The sequence below is a fragment of the Morchella importuna genome, assembly GCF_003444635.1.
Source record: "Morchella importuna strain M04M26 chromosome Unknown Morimp01GS002, whole genome shotgun sequence".
NCBI classification, from domain to species: domain Eukaryota; kingdom Fungi; phylum Ascomycota; class Pezizomycetes; order Pezizales; family Morchellaceae; genus Morchella; species Morchella importuna.
The window spans coordinates 2,584,799-2,602,966 of NW_025763399.1; the positions used below are offsets into that span (position 1 = coordinate 2,584,799).

An 18,168-nucleotide genomic window follows, 5' to 3' on the forward strand; every position below is an offset into this window, starting at 1 on the left:
ATCCCCTTGTTTTCTACTTTGTGGTTAGCTTAATTGGCGTTCCTTCTATCTCCATATGCGTTCATCGGGTATATAAGGGTCTTTAGTAGCTGGTATCGTGTTAGTATATTCTATGACAATAACCAGTAACCTCGAATTATCGCTCAGTGACGACGAACAACATACCCACTTCTCCATGTCCCTCTTCCTCCTCCGATAATAAGACAATTGCACATCGAGTGTTTCTACACGAAGAGGGCCATTAGCGCTATGCTTCACAAATACTACTGCGGGATTTAGGTGAGATACGTGATGTGCAATATAGAATGCTCCTAAGATCCCTCTCTCTATCGAGCCCTTTAATAAACTTTGCAGCGTCTTCTGAGTCGCCTATCTGGCTGATCTGGAACAGAACGGCTGGTTAGACGAAACGCTGTCAGTGATAAAATAAGAGGAGATGGAGTATCTTTAGGGCCCATATAACCTACCGTTCTCCGGAAATCCTTTCCTCAATAGAAATCTCCTGCATTCGAGGATTTCCTCCTTGAATGTGTCTACACGCTCCTTGTATGGCTAAAACCAATCAATAAAAATATTCCCTTAATACACGACGGCCACAAACACGCACAACCATTCTCAGGAATTTATCTGGAGACCGGCAATACAAGGTAGGAAATGAATGTTCCTACCTTTCCATCTGTAATTACGCTGACCAAAAGCGGTCTTGTCATATTGTTACTTCTCACCGCGTCGTAAACCATGGGATTCAGTATCTTCTTCCTCAGCATCTCGCCCAGTGGCGTCAGCCCGCCAAATGTCACCTTTCTCATGATCTCTCGCGATTCACTCGTCCTGCAGATATGGTCGTGTCTGCTATCGTCCCTGGCGTTCATGAATCGTATGCTGATGCCTTCAGGATCGATTTTGGTGGCGATATTGACGATGCGCTTGACGACCTTTTTCATATCATGGATTCGGCTGCCGTTGTTCATCGAGCCGCTGTCATCTTGAATAGGCGAGATTGTGTCAGCGAGAAATACAAGGCGGCTACCGAATTATGGAAAAGGAGGTTTCATTGAGTGGGGGTTACCGAGATATATCACTGTCTGGTAGAGCCCGAGCGTCATGAGATCTTTGACCTGCTTAGGCCCGGAAAGACTTTCCTGGCGTGACGATTTCTTTGCCAGCGTGGCTGCTCTAGTCGCTAATTCCCTCAAACGTGTCTCTACTGGAGGGAAGAATCTATCAAGACCTGTAGTAACAACGTATCCCCGCGCTATGCGCTCCAGCTCCTCTGCGGATGGCGGTATCCTTCTCTTTTTGGTCTAAAATGTATAATCAGCAATCCTGTTCCACCAGAGGAGGCTCCAGTGACCGACCTTGAGCTTGATATACGAGCGGATGAGATTTACTATGACTGTGGGGATTTCGCTAAAATTGTACTTGTTTAAGTATGTATACCTATCGTTGGTGATACCATTCGTCGCTTGAAGCGGGTCAGTTGAGCTGTAGGGGGGTGGGTCGCGGCGGTTGGGGATCATATGCATCTTCATATTGACGGATGGATAGTGAGAGAACTCTATCGACTTTTAATTGACACGTTCTTATTTGCTTGAGCAATATGTAGATTGATTTCTTTGAGTTGTGAAGGGATGGAAAGGCCTTGCTGGATAGAGAGTTGTGTGATTTCGCAGGTAGGCTTGACTACATGTAGATAACAGGCGCAGTACGCAGATATATATCTTGATTATGGAACTATCGAAGCCCTAGGCCATTGAATTATTGATGGAGTGTGTTATCCAAATCATTGGCCCGACCGGGGGTGCCGATCACATGACTTCGGTGGTCGTCAGCATTCAAATCATCAAGATTGACATCTCGCTCACCTATATCCAATGGTATGTCACGTTTATTGCATCGTTATAGGCTAAGCATACGCATATGCATGCAAGCAGGAACCGGGTAAGCTCGAGAAATTGTAGATAATGCGAAACGAAGTCATGAGGGGACTTTGTGGGGTATTTACTGCGCATGTTAACTTATCAATTCATTTTCAATGGCTGTCGCTCGCTCGTGAGCTCATTTCATCCGCTCATGCTGGTAGATAAGTAGATACGTACTCATACATCTATAGCCATTCTATCTGCGCATTAGTGGCTGTTGACGTGGAAGAGGCTCCGCCCTCCGCCTTGTTTGAAATCGCCTGCATGTTACACAACATGCATACAGTTGTCGAAGGCGTCGTGGGAACTGATAAGTGCGCACTTTTACGCACAAAAAGAGTGATTAATCGAGGCGAAGACCTTTCAGGGTCTTTTCTTCCCCCTCCGGGTTTACTTTGAAAAATTGAAGGGGGGGTTAACAGGTGAGGTGGGGGTAAAGACTTGGCGCCAAGAACCAAGGTCCGAGTGATAGTGTGTGACCGACCGCATACACTTACTGGAAATTTTATTCCGTCTGATTTCTGATTAGGTTTGAGTAAAAAGCTGATTCGCGGCGGGTTTAACCTTGGTATATTGTCTGATTTTCTGCTATATTAGCCTACTTCAAGATTCGGGTCAGACAGGGCAAAAACTCCGGCAAGGACGAATCAATAGTTAGCGCTGTGGAGTATATTTATTGTGGCCTCGCATAATAGCAGAACGAGTAGCACTTGCTGACAGCACTTACATCGTTTGGTCCACATGAGCTTCAGAAGGTTGAAAGCTGGCCGGAATACATGTAATTCAGGCTAGGTGCTGGTACTGTGAGGTAGTGCGCGCGTGTTCCAATAGCTATAGTGAGACCAATTTAATCGATAAGAGAAGAGACGATGATGGTATTGATAGGAGTACTAGAGTGTGTAGCGAGCTCTATACGACAGGCTTGAGAATAGGTTGTCATGCCACCTATTCGTCGCCATAGGTCCTGTGGATAATACATGTAGTCACATGTCCTGTGCGACAGTACGCATTGATGGGGTTCGTAAGACGGCCGACCACCAAACGGAGAAGTTGTATTAATCACTTGGAACCTCAACACTTGTCGCGGGAGAGTGTACTAGTTAAGTGAACGAGAGAGTGCTTTGTACTCCACATCTTAGGTACTTTGTACATATATTTCACGTTAGCAATGTTCGCGAATTTTGTGGTGTTCGTCTACTAAACTTACATAATTACTCCTAAATACAAAAATAAGACCCTTCTATACAGGCGGCGACCACAGCCAAAGGCAGGCAGGGAAACAAATAGGATAGGGATTGTGGGTGCGTGCGGGTGACGGTTTGTGACCGCAGCCGCTCGCAAACCCTAGGCCGCCGCCGCTGGCTTACTAGCGCGTTTATGGTCAGGGTTAGGGATCGGCCAGGTTTAGGGTTGCACAAGAAAGTTACACAGGCCTACAAGTACCCACCGCTGCACGAATTACGTGTAGTTCTAGTACTACCTCCAATCAGGCTTAATTCTTATCTTCTATTTGGAGATACGAGGGGATCTTGGGGCAACCTTCGTGTCTCTCTAACGTATGAGTGATTGATATTACAGTGCTTACATCGTACGCTACGGAACACGTTCCTACACTCTACAAACATTTCGGTTTCGAGCGGGGAGTTGGGGAGATGGGGCGGAATGGTTTTGGGCAAAAGCTAATTCTGAGTGATAATTTGTGTTCTGCTTTTCTCAAGGTATGCTACGCTCAAGTATGGCACGCAATTTTCACTTGTATGAGTTTTAAAAAGATCCATTCTTGGACTCGGGCTGCCGGTTCGCCCTCTATCAATTCCACGCTGCGGCAACCCTTCGATTGGTTATAGCCTTGGCATGACAAAAAAAACTAGGAGCTGAGTGCTCTGTCTTTCTTTGTATTGCGCCTGCCAGTGGGCACAGCTAATTATGTTCTTGAAGAGTCTCAGAGTACGATAGGTATTGCGCACAAAGTCTCGGACCATCAATAACGTGGTATAACCGCAACTACAACCAGGGTTAGGGTTTCCACTTTTTTAAATGACATACGGACATGGCAGGTAATAGGTCCGTCGCCGCTCCATTTTGACGTCCAGAATGAGTTCGAGATGTCTTATCCCGGGTTCGCTCAAAGAAGGTAACTAGTGCCAACATCATGCATCACTCGATTTACCATAATTAACATTGGAGGACAAGGGGCTGCAGCTGAGGATTTTCTGAAGTACGGGACCACCCTCTCAAGAGAGAGTAACACATCGTGATTCCTGTAGGATTTGTCGTTTCCATGCACTAGGAGGGGCTTTACGGAGAGTAGTAGGGTCGGCGGTGTCAACTGCGCGCTGCCGTCCCAGATCTAAGGCTCTGATGAGATTCTCTTTTTATGTTGGTTCTTTTTCCTGATAAATTTAAAGGCCGAGAATGGCTTCAAGATCATTATCATGAAGATGGTAGCGCTGGCCCGCCGCTATCTCCCCCGGCCTTTGATTGGGGAGCCCATATATCTCACACCGAAAATCACACACACGCGCGCACAATCAATGTCACGTCACAATTACACATTAAACCTTAGCATACTTACACCACATACAAACAGTCTCATAAAGCCTTTCCATCCCCTCCTTCAAACCGCCGCCTCCACCATCCCAGGCGCCACCGGCACCACCGCGCCCTCCATCACCGGCGCTGCCACCCCCGCCGCCGCCGCCACCCGCTTCGCCTTCTTCCTCTCCGCCCTCACCACCAACCCCGCAACCACCGTCGTCGCAATAAGCAAGAACCTATCCACACATACCACATTAGCCCCAGCTCTCTCCCTCCACATCAAAAAGGAGAAAGAGAAACCCACAGCTCAATCAGCGCGACCGCGACCAGCAGCAGCCCATACCCGCCGCCATACCACCCATACCGCCAGTACCCCGCGCTCGCAACGCCAAAATCTCCACAGGAAGCAGGCGATAAAGGCGATGATGGCCAGCGAGAGCGGGTGCATCTTGCCGCAGCAGTAGCAGATGAGGCAGGTGATGGTGTAGATGACTGTGAGGATGCCGAGGCCGAAGGTGTACAGGAAGAAGCTGTTTCTCTTTGTTAATCCGGGGATGGGGCGAGGAGGGAGAGGAAGAGGGAAGGGGGTGTACCCGCTGCCAAACATCGCGCAGATGAAGGGGTTGAGAACGGCGAAGATGAGCTGGAAGGTGCGCAGCGTGATGATGGCCGCGTGTGGCCAGCGGTCGTCTCGTCCGCGGCGGGCCATTGTTTGGTATATTTCATGACTAGCTGGGGGGTTGGAATATTTGGGGTTAGGATCGAGGCGTTAGGACCTAGTTAGAACTTGGAAGGAGACATCACAGTAGTGGTGGTGGCTTTTTGATGATTGTCCTCTCAGTGGGTAGATCACTACCAGATTGTTCGCATGCTCCATATAGCATATATCTGCACTGTCGCTACGAGGATAGGTACCCTATGAGAACATGATAAACAATCACCCGACACAGTATCAATCTCGGCGCCCCTTGATGCTCTTCAATTACAGTTAACCTGAATGTAAAGGGTAAATACCTACGAGCCGTATCATAGGGTCCCAGTTTTCTTTGCTTTTCTTTCCTCTCTTTTCTTTTCCTTTTTGGATTATATAGGAATACCTTAACTAGGAGAATAATTTGGGTGCGATGGTCTTGTGGCCGTTTTCTCGGGGGGGTTTAAGCATATTTCCTTTTGAAATAAGTATCCTCCGGATCCTGTTAGAATTTAGAACGGCGCCAGCTACTTTCCGTGATTCAACCCCAGCAACTTCAACAAACACCGACCGGACTTAGCGAGTCCTACTAACTGTAATATCCTCTATTTATAATTTCTCTGCCGCTAGATGATCTGGATATGATAGGAATAAACAATCCGCCGGAAACCCTAACCCTGAACGCTACATAGCGATATCACACACAGCATAACGATATCATGTCCATAGGTACGCATAGCGAAATTGTATTTTATCAGTATCAAGTTATCTATTCTTATAACAAAATATGCTCTCTGAAAGATCTCGCACGTCTCCCTGCGCTTCACTGGGCTCGGCGCCGTTCAGCCTACGATCCTCGCTGCAGAGTCAATGTGCATTTAGCGTATCAGATTGCTTGTATGCATGTCAAAGTAAAGAACAAAGACCTTTAAACACAGGAAAAAGGGAAATATGGGGTACATGTAATGAGGACCGTCGATTCATAGTAAGGTTGTATGTAATTAATGAATTAACCCAAAAAAAAACCGCGATTCATAACCCTAGCCCTGGCACAACCCTAACCCCGAACCCGCATGTACCTCCAGCTACTACATTACCTCGCTCCCAGCCATGACTGTCACCTCTCTCCGCTGCGGCATGAAAAGTCCTATCCATAAATTGAGTGCATGTATTGCAAAGACGCTGTCGGAATGTATCACGAAGGAGTAATAATGGAATTGATGACGGGAGTATGGAGTGGAGGAAGTAATGTGGGTCAATGATTCAAAGCCTAGTTTTTAGGTAGTGTGGGGGTACGTTTTCTTGTGGAGAGATAGATATTAAAGGCCCATCTTTGATGGCGAAAATATGAGTTCATGACCCCAGCTCTGACACCTTTTGGGGTGACGCGGTTGGGGTTGGTGGTGGTCTTGCACGTGAGGGAAATGCTATCGTCTCGATATGCTTGTGCGCTCCGTTACGTCTACTTGCACGATATATAGATCTTGGGAGCATAAAGTAGATGTGTGTAGTTGTGGTGTGTGAAGCCAAATACTGAGCTGTTTAAGATGCGTTGAACGGCACGGACTCAACAATGGCCGAAATATAAGGTAATTTGGATGGGGAGAGGGTCGATGTCGTATTTGCGGAGAGCATAGTTAGCTCACTATGAAGACAACGATCCAAAGACATCGCGAGGTGGTATGTTACCCCTCGTGTACATAAATCCACATTAATTCAACGTTGAAGACAGTTTGGCCAAGTGCCTCTTAGACGCTAGGAGTCAACGTTGGAACTAGCTGATAGAGGGTAGTTTATCAGTAGACGAGGTCAATAATCACATGACACGAAATAAGCGACGTGTTGGGTCGATTAAATCACTAAAAATACTTAACCATCCCCCGGAGTTATAGAGTACACATTACTGACAATAAGCATAGAAAGTTATTGAGTTAATACATATCTTATTAGCAATATATGTACCTGATCTATATACTAGCATCTAGACACAGACATGTTCTGAAGGAACGTGCCGGAGTGAGAACTATATTGTGCACAGATATATGCCAAAGCGTGCAAACAGGCGGTCCCAATCCTGGCGCGAACCCGAAAATATTTATAATGACCAATTAAAATGTTCCACCACACCGATATTTCAATCTAGGCTGATAATGCGCGACAAAACGAAAAACACATGACGTACAGTCACACAACACTATCCGGAAGGTATCGAAAGCTGGCGCTTCTTGGAAGGGTTCTCTTAGAAAGTGCTATATGAGTAGTTAGAGATTAATTACGCTTAAGACTGGGAATCTTTATTACTTACAGTTTGCTTCGGGGAATAAGCATCGTGGAAATCCGCTAATGCTTACCGCTTTCGCAGGGTCGTCCCAAAGCGATAAGTAAATGCACATCTCCTTATCCTTATCCGCACGTTTCAAAGAAAACTGCACATCATATGAGATCCTGTAGGTTGAATTGGTGCCATCTTCAGGCGTTGGCTCGGCCGTTAAAACCCGCTTGATCTCGTTCCTATCACCAATCAAGAAGATACTACTGGCTGGCTGCGGTCGATTCACGTAGAGTTCGATTCGTTTTAGCAGAGCTTGTGATCGTACCCGACATTTTACTCTTCCTATAAATGGCTTTAGGAGGATTTACAGGGGTATGATAAAGGGTGGATCAACTTACCAGTGCAGGTCAAGGTAACCCCTCGTCTCAGAGACTCCACGCCTATGTAAGGTTCAACGGAGGCACCAAGGAATTCGAAATAAAAAAGGGACGCAATCAATTTATGCGCAATCATCGTAACATCAGTGGCCGCCGGTCTAAGATTGAGCCAGCGGTCTACTTTCCGTTGCAGGCTGTCTACCTGGCAGAAATCGTCCATTTTCGGAATAGGACTCTTGATATATGGGTTCAGCCTTCTATACTTTGATAATCTCTCCTTATCCTGGTCATCAATTCTAAGGCCGTCAGTAAATTCCCTCCACTTCATCTCAGAATCCATATCCTCTAGAACAGCGGTATAGCCCAGATCCTTCATTTTATGTAAGAAGCTTGTGATCCCTGTCTCCGAACGTGGAGAGTCATCCGCCACCTGCGGAGGGTCCGGATCAAAACCTGTGCCAAGGGAAAGCATGATGTCTGGGTCTTGCTTTGATAGTTCAGGCCAGAGAACCTTCCTCTCCTTATCAGCGAGAAAGGCTGGATTGTTACACCGCAATGCCCCATCATCAAACGTGTACCGTGAAGCGGCGTGCGAAAACGACTTGAAACACCCAGGAGCAGCTGAGGTAGCCCGGACCCTTCGACTAAATGAGCATCTCTCTAGACAGATTTCTTGCAATATAGAGTGTCTTACGCTTCCCATAACTTTAGCTCGGTTGATTCGTCTTCACCCCTAAAGAAATCGTATGTAGCTGAAAAATGTCAAAGAAAGGCCATCCGGGAAAGGGGAAGAATAACCTACGATCATCAGCCGGATTCCCATAAATTTCATCATCACCAACGTGTAGCAGAAGACTGCCAGTCACGTCATCCTCATTATCACTACTCGTGAGGCTTCCTGGACTGCGCTCCTTTTCACGCTTAGGATGAGTGGCCACTTCGAAATACGCGTCGATTGCAATTGATTCCTGTATCGGCCGATACCGCCGAGTTTCGTTCCGGAACTCGTAAACTACTGATCCAGGACAGGGTATGGGATCATCTGCACCGTTCCTAGAACGCATTGAGCTATTCGGTGTACTATTTTGAACCTTTATCTCTTCAGTCTGAGCTTTAGTTTGCTCATCCCCTCTTTTCCATGTTCCTTGAGGTTTCCTCTCCGGAGGCGGGCGGTTATAATTGGTCAGTAGACAAGGCTTCCGGTTTGATGATGTTGCGGTGAGTGCGACCTTTAGACCAGGAACTGTGGTACATAGGTTAGAGTCCAGTGCTGCTCCAAAAATGCTTTCATCACCGAAAGCACTCTTCAACACGTCCTGCAGCGAAGAAGTCTTGTAACGCCCATGGTGGTGCGCCAAGACAAGCTTCCCTAGGATGGGCCAGCTAACCAACGGCCGCGGGACAAACGACTTGCTTGCAAATTCTTTAAACATCTGGATAGACTTTTCGATCGATAAACGTTTCAAGCCTATACCAGCAGCTACAAGCCCACCCCCACTTCGCAGTTGCCAAACAAAGTTAGTCATCAGAGAATCGATATTGGTGAATCAAGATCCATATAGTTACCTTGTCCCTACAATAAGATCGAAATACTTGTCTATCGGTATATCGAGACCGATCTCGCGCTCTATCCGCCTCAGAATCTCAAGTTGCATTATAGACCGAACACCCCCGCTACCACCAGCTCTTAGTAACACTCCTATCTAGGGTCTCTTGCAAAGCGGCAAACATACCCATCAAGACATAATATACGCAAACCGGCGGAAGGAGGTTTTACTTCCACTCTCAACTTTTGCTTTTTGACCCCACAGAGGGGGCAAGCCTTCAAGACAAGCCGGGGGAGGCGTCTTTCCCTCTCCGAGTAGTCCTCCATACAGGATTGGCAAAGAAGATGCCCACATAACAATTTATGTGCTGGGCTGGAGGCTAAACAACAGAAGCAGGTTTTGTGACTGATCAAATGCCCTATGATATTTCGATACCTTGTCTTCTTAAAGATTGTTGCATGAACCTCAGCGACTGCCTTCCTCATCTGATTCCTATTGAATTCTGTCTCGGACTTCTTAGTGTGGTATTTCAGAAGACACTCCCTAAGCTCTTTCTGAATCTCAGTGAAGAACCGCCCCCTGTTGACTTTATCATCACCGGATGACCTAAAGGTCCGTCTTAGGCTTGTATCCGGGTCCTCCACCTCGAAAATCTTGCCGGCAATGTTTTGGTGGCCTTTGGTTGAATGAGTTGATTGGACATTCACACAACGATTACCCTTAATGTCAACTGCTTCACAAGGCCAATCCCGACTGTAAAACAGAGAGAACGCCTCCGAACAAAATACACGATACTGGTTGTAAACCTCCTTGGTAATATCTTGTGAGAAAACCACTAGAGTCAGTCTACATAATAACAGTCTGAAACGATTGAAGCTTACCCATATTAGGAAGTTGCAGGCGATGGGAGTTCAAAAATATACAGGAGGCGATCCACAGGGAGATGTCCTTAAATATCTCATTGCCGGGTTTCATTGGGTGGATTGACATATATTTTACTGCGAGCTTGCAGATGTGATCTTTTAGGGTCTGCGTGACAGGGCTTTGAACCAGGGCAGTAGACAAGAAGTTAAAGGGCTTATCCGGTGTTGCAGTAAAATGATCGAATGCCATTTCAAGGTATCTGTTGAGCGTACTGGCAGACATCAAAAACCCTGAATCGCGTCGGCGCTTGCGAGCACTTTTGGAAGCGGCTGAGAGCGCGGTCTGCAGCGCTTGGTACTGTTCGATGGTGCGCGAGTGCTGAACTGACTCTAATTTGGGGATGCAAAATATCTTGAAGTGTCGGAAGTAGCGTTCTATCAACTCAGTGAGAGTTTTAATTGTAGTCCCTCGCGCCTTCCAACTAGCGGCCAACTTTCCTATCGTGGACTCGGAGGAAAGGATGGAGGAGCCTCGACGCTCCAAAAACTCTCGCGTGACCTTGCTAGTATCCCACCAATCCTGGAAAACACTGTCGTCCGGTGCCTCCTACACATTCTCATTTTAGCGCGCAACTCACAGAGGGTACTATACTAGTAGGCAATCCACCTTCGTGCTAAAGGCATTGAATATCATGAATGCTTGTGGTAGCATTGGCTGATTTGTCGTCTTGTCAATCGCTGTGTCTGCCCAAAGCAATAACTTTGAAAGATGGGCTTCGAAAGCCCTATAAATCAATCAGTAGGTGTTTATGCTCTCGGTTGGTGAGAAATACCTTGAATTTGTCGTGACAAGACATACTACATCGGAGAAGGGGAATAAGATTCTGGGATACAATTCCTTCACCGCCCATGCGCGTGTTATAGATGGAGATACCTCTCTTCTCTTGTGTATGAGATAGTTGATATCACCAACCCTTGAGAGTTTCTCCAAACATACTGCTGAGGCTGGCAGCGACTCGCCCCCGTCCATGCCCTCGCAGTCGACATAATAGGTTGGGTAACGTGTATCGCGTGTGACAGGGTCACTGAACAAATGGACATCACCGCTGGTTGGAATAGTCTGTTCGTAACTCGTTCCCATTACCGGGCTCAAAATGTCGTCCGGGACATGATTCGTGATCTCTTGCGGCAGCTATATATATTAAGCTCTCATAGGTCATATTATCATGGGGTTTATGGAGTTATACTCTTAGAATTCCATTGATCACCGTACTCTTCCCTGCCCCGGTATCCCCGACAAATGAGATCAGTGAGGGGTAAAAGTCGGACGGAGGAATTTCAGAGTCCTGCAGCAGTCTAAGGAACCCGCCAAAGTCATGCAAGTAGCTTTTCTTATGATCATCGATGACAGCACCGAACCATTTGGAATAGATGTTGTTGTGATGCTGCACTTCCCTCTCCTGCAGTGGAACCCCCGTGTCAAAGACACAGAGTACAAAATTTGCAACATTCAGTTCGGTCTTCTCATGGGATCCTGAACGGTTCCTGTCGCTGTCGTGTACTGCCTGCATATCGTAGCAAAAGTCGCAGTACACCATTTCGCAACCGTTGCAGTATGTGAGATTCTCATTGTGAACGCGTGCCCTCCTAACCTGGCATTCCGAAGCAATTTTTGTGGTTGACATGTTTCGTGATAGCAGGAAGCTTGTATGTAGTAGTACTATAGGCGGTCAACCGGGGTGGCGAATCCACACATTTTAGGAAAACAGAAAAGAGCCCCCCGTTAGGTCGTGCCGATCACATATGTAAATACAGCCACTGTTTACCGAGAACATAGCCGTAGATGTATATTTTGAAATACAGCCTCGTTTGACGCATCTGTTCAGCTCCATCTTCGGCAAGGAGTCGTGTGTCTCTCAACACCAATAGACCTCGCATACAGCCCTGCACACCAGAATTGGTCCATTCTACTTACTCGCGACCAGCAACAAGCACCCGAAAATGCACGTCCTAATCTGCAATTTCCATTGGAGTAGAAGTCAAAAATACACCAAAGACTTGCAGCTGCATATTCGGGTTCTTGTTGCTGGTCGCGGGTACCTAGGAACATACCGCAGAATCTCAGGAATAGGGAATCGAACTGGGCTGGAATACCACTTACCCATTGGTGAAGACACGCTTTGGGTCTGTCGGATTGAGGTTCAACAAGCATTTGACCAATCGAAAGCCATATTCCAGTCCAGTTCGATTCGTATTCCTGAGATTTTGCCGTATGTACTGTAGGCACATACATATCTGCAGGTCAGCTGAGCATGAGATCACATTATATAACCAACTACTTCTCGGCGTCGGTTTCCTCCGACTCACAAAGCCACGAGTAGATCTAGAGGTGATAATTCCCACTTATTCTTCTGAGATAATAAATGATACCGCAGAATCTCAGGAATAACGAATCGAACTGGGCTGGAATACCGCTTTGGGTCTGTCGGATTGAGGCTCAACAAGCATTTGACCAATCCAAAGCACAATATTCCGGTCCAGTTCGATTCGTTATTCTTGAGATTTTGAGGTACAGTCGTTTCTGGGTCAACGACGAACCCGGCTCGATGACGAGTGGCTACTATTTGGGCTAATAGTCAGTCAAAGCAAAGGGGTTGGGGCGCTTTTGTTGGCTTTTATTGCCTTCGATTGGCCTATTCGCCATCGAACTGGTTTCGTCGTTGACCCAGTGACGACTGTACATACCTACCAGAAGGATGTCGAGGCGCCCGTGTAACCACTACAGTCGTTTCTAGGTCAACGGCGAACCCGGCTCGATGACGAATGGCGACTTTTCGGGCTGATAATCAGTCAAGGCAAAGGGGTCGGCACACTGTTGTTGGCTTTTGTTGACTTTGATTGGCCCATTCGCCATCGAACCGAGTTCGCCGTTCACCCAGAAACGACTGTACATGTAGAGTAGGTAAGTCCTTGGCGTGGGCCTCTTCTTAGCGAGCACCAATGCATACACGCAACACATACTCTACTGACGTTTATGGGCGCGACTGAGATATTCTATGCCATATAAAAATACGCCAAGCTCATGCAGTCATAGACTATGGCATAAAGACCCAGTAGAGTACTCTACTCTACCAGTCTAGAGTATATAGGGCGTGAGCGCAAAATACTAAGAGCGCCTTAATTAGAGTCTTTTATCCACGCTCGCTCGAAGAAAAGACCTAACCCTGGATTTTAGTTGATGAAATATGATGATCTGAGAGAGGAATGAGTCCCGTCGGTTTATTGGTTCTTCCAGATTGAGCTACTGCAACCTCTTTCGATCCTCCATTTAGCTTGTGCATACAACCCCTGGTCTTTTTGCCTCGATACCCATCTTTCAAGCTTCGAGTGATAAGTGTGGATAAAAGACTCCACTAAGCAGATTACGTGATGCGCCTTATAGGGCGAAGATTATTTTAATGTCACAGACTCAGACTCGGGGGGAGTCGAATATTAACTCTTGAGCCTCCTAATGCGGTGAACTTCGTGCGTGTCACACAAGAAAAGCGGTTTGGCCTTTGGCACATGATCAATCACTCGGCCGGTCGGATTGCATTGTTGCCTTACAAGATTTTTATTTCACCTCGGGGTGCTGCGCTTATAACTACATGTACATGTAGCAAGCTTGGGCTGTGTGTATGTATATTCTTTTTGCTTAACTTCATTATAGTTGAATACACTCATGCTCAGCTTCTATGCGCATGCACCCTTAACTAATATAAGCTTGGTGCGAGGAACGCAAAGGGACATTACTTTATGGAGATAGAGGAGTATACTTCCAATCACCACCTTTAGGAAAGCCGCCTGGTAGCATACACGTGCCTCTTGTTTGGTTACTACTGCAAAAGAGCTGGTTGACTGCAATTACTTCCTTTAATTGCTTGCCTTGACATCTCTCAAAATCTCTCGACATTTAGCGGGGCACGCGGCCGGGGGTAATGCGGTCACCGGAGTATGAGGGTATTTGGTTTATATCCCTCCACATTACAATTTTTTTGTTTGCTTCCGGTCGTTCATTAGTTTTGTGGGTATTTCAGCGCTTGTGGTAAGCCGTATGCATATATACTTCTAGTCGAGTAATCGAAATTCTTTCATTCTTCAATATGGGTTCCATAATGATATTGCAATATTGTCTATTACATAAGAAAACATGTCCAGCTCTATACACGTACTGGGCAGGATTATCAACATAGTCGATAGCAATAGTAACATCATATATTACACCAAAGGAGTTCTATGGTATATCGCCTTATCCATACTTCAGGTCCAACTTCAACTCAGCCTGCAACGCCGCCAGTGGTTCAGTTTGACTGCAGTCCGTTGCAGTCGACTGTGCCAAGACACGCAGTCCAACAAAATGGACGGACTGAATGGACTGCATGGACTGCAGTCGACTGCGGTTTTCGAGCCAAGTCAGTCCGTCCAAACACTGAACGGACTGAGGACTGCCTCTAGGGGGAGTGGAAATGTGTACCTAGAATATTCGGTAAAGTTGTCGGTAAAGTCGTTTTTCGAGCTTTGATTTACGAGGGTACTGTCAATATTTTGGTAGAGGGAAAGTCGTTTTAAGGGAAATCAGTCGATTTTGCAGACAACTTTACAGATGAGTTTACTGATGCCTTTACCTGTAACGCTTCTGTCACACATTTTGAGCGTATACACATGGGGATATGTTTTTGCCACCGGTGATGCTGCACATGGTTGACGAAGGCCATCGGCAATGAAACGAATCATCACCGAGCATCCTACTATTATACCAGGAGCATTAAGCAAGAATTGCCTGCATGTATATGCCAAACAACGGACCCATCAAAAAGAAATTGTATTCCCCAACTGTTACAAGCCCATTGATGTCAGATACCATTTGATGACCCCACCGAAATAGGTTTGTTTGAGTACTCAACTATCTCGGGATCTAGAGGGGGGGCTTCATTGGAAAACGTTGGTTTTCCGGCGGAAAACAGGAAACCCCGGAAACAGTCAGTAAAGTCGTATTTTATTGCCTTTAACGTGCCTTTAATAGGTCAAGTCTAGAGAAAGTATGTAGGAGAAGTAAAGTAATTGATCGTGTTGCTTGTTGCTAGCTAAGGGGGAATGCCCCGTATTTATACTAATGAAAGGTAGTACAAAAGAAATACAATGAGTCATAGACGTGTGAGTAAATAGAATGACTAATAGGAAAGTGAGTCATACGCCGATGACAAATACTATAATGAAATGGTGAGAATCTTCCAGAACTATGAAACGTGCCGAGCGCCCTATTTCAAGACTTCCCCTCGTGAGCCACAGTGAATAGTAGAAGAAAATAAAACATGTTTGCCTTTATCCAATCCCTTTGTGAGTAAATCCGCCACGTTCTCGTTCGTAGAAAATATATTCCAGTTCAAATAATTCATCCTCAAACCGTTCCCGAACAAAATGAAAATGTACGTCAATGTGTTTAGACCTTTTATGAAAGACAGGATTTTTAACCAAAGAGAGAGAGCCGTTGTTGTCGCCTCGAAGAATGAAAGAGAGATTTGGTTTTCGTTCCAGCTCGTGGATTGCGTTCCTTAACCAGATCAGTTGTCGACTGGTGTCCGAGAGGGCCATGTATTCCGCTTCAGTTGTAGAAGTGGCGACAGATCGTTGCTTATAAGAGTGCCAGGAGATGAGAGCTTCCCCTAGCATGAAGCAGTACGGTGAAATGAGCGGCGATCGTCGATGTCGGAGCATAGCTTGCGTCGCTGTAGCCAATGAGTGCAGTTGGTCGCGTTTTTTAATGTTAAGGGGTGAAAAGTACCATTCTAATTACAAGAGCCCTGAGCCGTTTATTATCATTTACTCCCTGTCGGTTGGGTAATTGCGCGCCTGCTGCCTTCCTTGGATGTGGTAGCCGTTTCTCAGGCTCCCTCTCCGGAATAGAACCCTAATTCCCCGTTACCCGTTGAAACCATGGTAGGCCACTATCCTACCATCGAAAGTTGATAGGGCAGAAATTTGAATGAACCATCGCCGGCACAAGGCCATGCGATTCGTTAAGTTATCATGAATCACCAAGGAGCCCGAAGGCATTGGTTTTTTATCTAATAAATACACCCCTTCCGAAGTCGGGGTTTTTAGCATGTATTAGCTCTAGAATTACCACGGTTATCCAAGTAGTAAGGTACTATCAAATAAACGATAACTGATTTAATGAGCCATTCGCAGTTTCACTGTATATTTTGCTTATACTTAGACATGCATGGCTTAATCTTTGAGACAAGCATATGACTACTGGCAGGATCAACCAGGTAGCTACCTTGACCCGCACGCGTGACCACGTTGCGGGCTGCAGCCATCGCGCCCGAGGACGCTCTGGCCTGAAGCACACTGTTGGTTGGGGAGCTTCGGCGCGGGCAAGCGGAACACCTGCACCTCTCGCCTGCTCCCAGGCCCTGATCTCTGCTTATGGGATTGATAGCCACGCCTTGGGGGGCATGGCGCACCGTATTCCCGCAGAAGGCCTCTCCATTTGCCTCGTCGGAACTCCTTCGGTTCACGCTTCCGCGCCGGGACACGTCGGCCCCATCGCATTGCTGCGACGGTGTCAACTTGCTCAGGCACATGGCGGACCAAGGTGAGGGCTCGCAACCGGCCATACATTTTGGGTGTACGGCACGGCTTCCTGCCCCCAGGTGCGTGTTTGAAGGAACGATGGCCAGGGGCCATTGATCCACACACTCCATCTTTGCCCGCTGACGCAAAAGCGAGAACGGGACTTGAGCCAGGTCACCGGCAGGTACGCCACCAACACAGCCCACCCCGAGGAGTTACCCACGGGTTGGAGGAGGTCGAGGTCGCTGCTGCCAGTGCGCCGGGTGTAGAACAAACCCTCAGCAGGACCATGTGAAGGACTTGTTTAGAGCCCTCCACACAGTCTGCCTCGGGACTGATCCAGGGCACAGATGAATTCCGTCTATAGGGTGGTAAGTACTCAGGGGCGCGGGCAGGCATGCGCTAAGAGTCAATCCACCGCCGTAGCGGCAAAGACATCAACAAGCACCAACCTCACCCTTCGCCTCCTTTCCTCCCACCCCTCAAAGGTGACCCGGCATGAAATGGGGGCGTTCCGGCGGTTTGACGCTCCGGGGGTTATTTTCGGGGTCGAAAACGTGTCTTTTTTGCAGGGTTTCCGCAACTCCGTGGGGACGCTCAAAGGAGCCGGACCGCGCACAGAGCGACCGTCTACTCCGTGTCCACCCTTGCTCAAATGACTCTGGCCCGCTCCCGACGCGCAAACGGGATCACACCTGGCACACCGGGAAGTCGACGCCTCGGTTTTCCCAACCCGCGTGCACCGGGGGGGGGCTGGGTAGGGTAACAGGCACAGTGAGGGGGGAAACAAAGAAGAGGACGGGAGGTTACCCTACCATAGCCATCCCGAATCCACGGGCCCACCGGTTCTCACCCCCCCTCACTCCAACGCCAGCAGGAGCTCGGTTGGGGACCGGGGGGCGGGACCACGTGAGGTGGGTTACCCTACCTTGATGTTCCCCCCAACCGAGGAATACAGGTCGAGGACGCCCGAGCTGCCCCCGCCTGCTCGGGGCCCGAACAGGATCGAGTTGGGCGGGCCCGGTTGGGCGCCGGGGGTGGGCTACCCTACCTTGATGTTCCCCCCAACCGAGGAATACAAATCGAAGACGCCCAAGCTGCCCCCGCCTGCTGCTCGGGGCCCGAACGCGATTGGGTTGTTCGCCAACGGAGTCTCACCTTCCACGTTCTAGGTCATGCAAGGTCAGGGTAACCCATGCACGAGAGGTTACCCTACCTTGGCGCCGTCGGAGAGGAACTCGGGGGGGGGGGAACCCAGCACCAGCATGACAAAGGTTCGCCCTCTTCGGGGGCTCACGAATCATGCTCATGCTGGACCGCAGGCAGGACAGAGAACCGAGGCC

At 47.8% G+C, this 18,168-nt stretch overlaps 4 protein-coding genes across 4 annotated transcripts; all 4 read right to left on the reverse strand.

Annotated features, from left to right (window-relative positions):
• Window positions 1–29: 29 nt before the first annotated feature.
• LAJ45_01522 (uncharacterized protein) lies at window positions 30–1,532 on the reverse strand (the record flags this gene model as incomplete). Its single annotated transcript, XM_046111115.1, has 8 exons — window positions 30–89; window positions 166–224; window positions 289–396; window positions 468–552; window positions 669–985; window positions 1,070–1,183; window positions 1,232–1,304; window positions 1,359–1,532. The coding sequence occupies 8 exons, from the start codon at window positions 1,530–1,532 to the stop codon at window positions 30–32; spliced, it is 990 nt and encodes a 329-aa protein (XP_045976293.1).
• A 2,945-nt stretch (window positions 1,533–4,477) lies between these two features.
• Window positions 4,478–5,169, reverse strand: LAJ45_01523 (uncharacterized protein; the record flags this gene model as incomplete). Its single annotated transcript, XM_046111116.1, has 3 exons — window positions 4,478–4,696; window positions 4,816–4,990; window positions 5,054–5,169. The coding sequence occupies 3 exons, from the start codon at window positions 5,167–5,169 to the stop codon at window positions 4,478–4,480; spliced, it is 510 nt and encodes a 169-aa protein (XP_045976294.1).
• A 2,166-nt stretch (window positions 5,170–7,335) lies between these two features.
• LAJ45_01524 (uncharacterized protein) lies at window positions 7,336–11,895 on the reverse strand (the record flags this gene model as incomplete). Its single annotated transcript, XM_046111117.1, has 13 exons — window positions 7,336–7,400; window positions 7,457–7,765; window positions 7,822–8,438; window positions 8,495–8,552; window positions 8,603–9,297; window positions 9,367–9,474; window positions 9,534–10,167; window positions 10,229–10,817; window positions 10,878–10,995; window positions 11,044–11,068; window positions 11,145–11,148; window positions 11,208–11,402; window positions 11,458–11,895. 13 exons carry the CDS (start codon window positions 11,893–11,895, stop codon window positions 7,336–7,338), a joined length of 3,855 nt encoding a protein of 1,284 aa, XP_045976295.1.
• Window positions 11,896–16,525: 4,630 nt separating this feature from the next.
• Window positions 16,526–16,873, reverse strand: LAJ45_01525 (uncharacterized protein; the record flags this gene model as incomplete). Its single annotated transcript, XM_046111118.1, has 1 exon — window positions 16,526–16,873. The coding sequence occupies one exon, from the start codon at window positions 16,871–16,873 to the stop codon at window positions 16,526–16,528; it is 348 nt and encodes a 115-aa protein (XP_045976296.1).
• Between the last annotated feature and the right edge of the window lie 1,295 nt (window positions 16,874–18,168).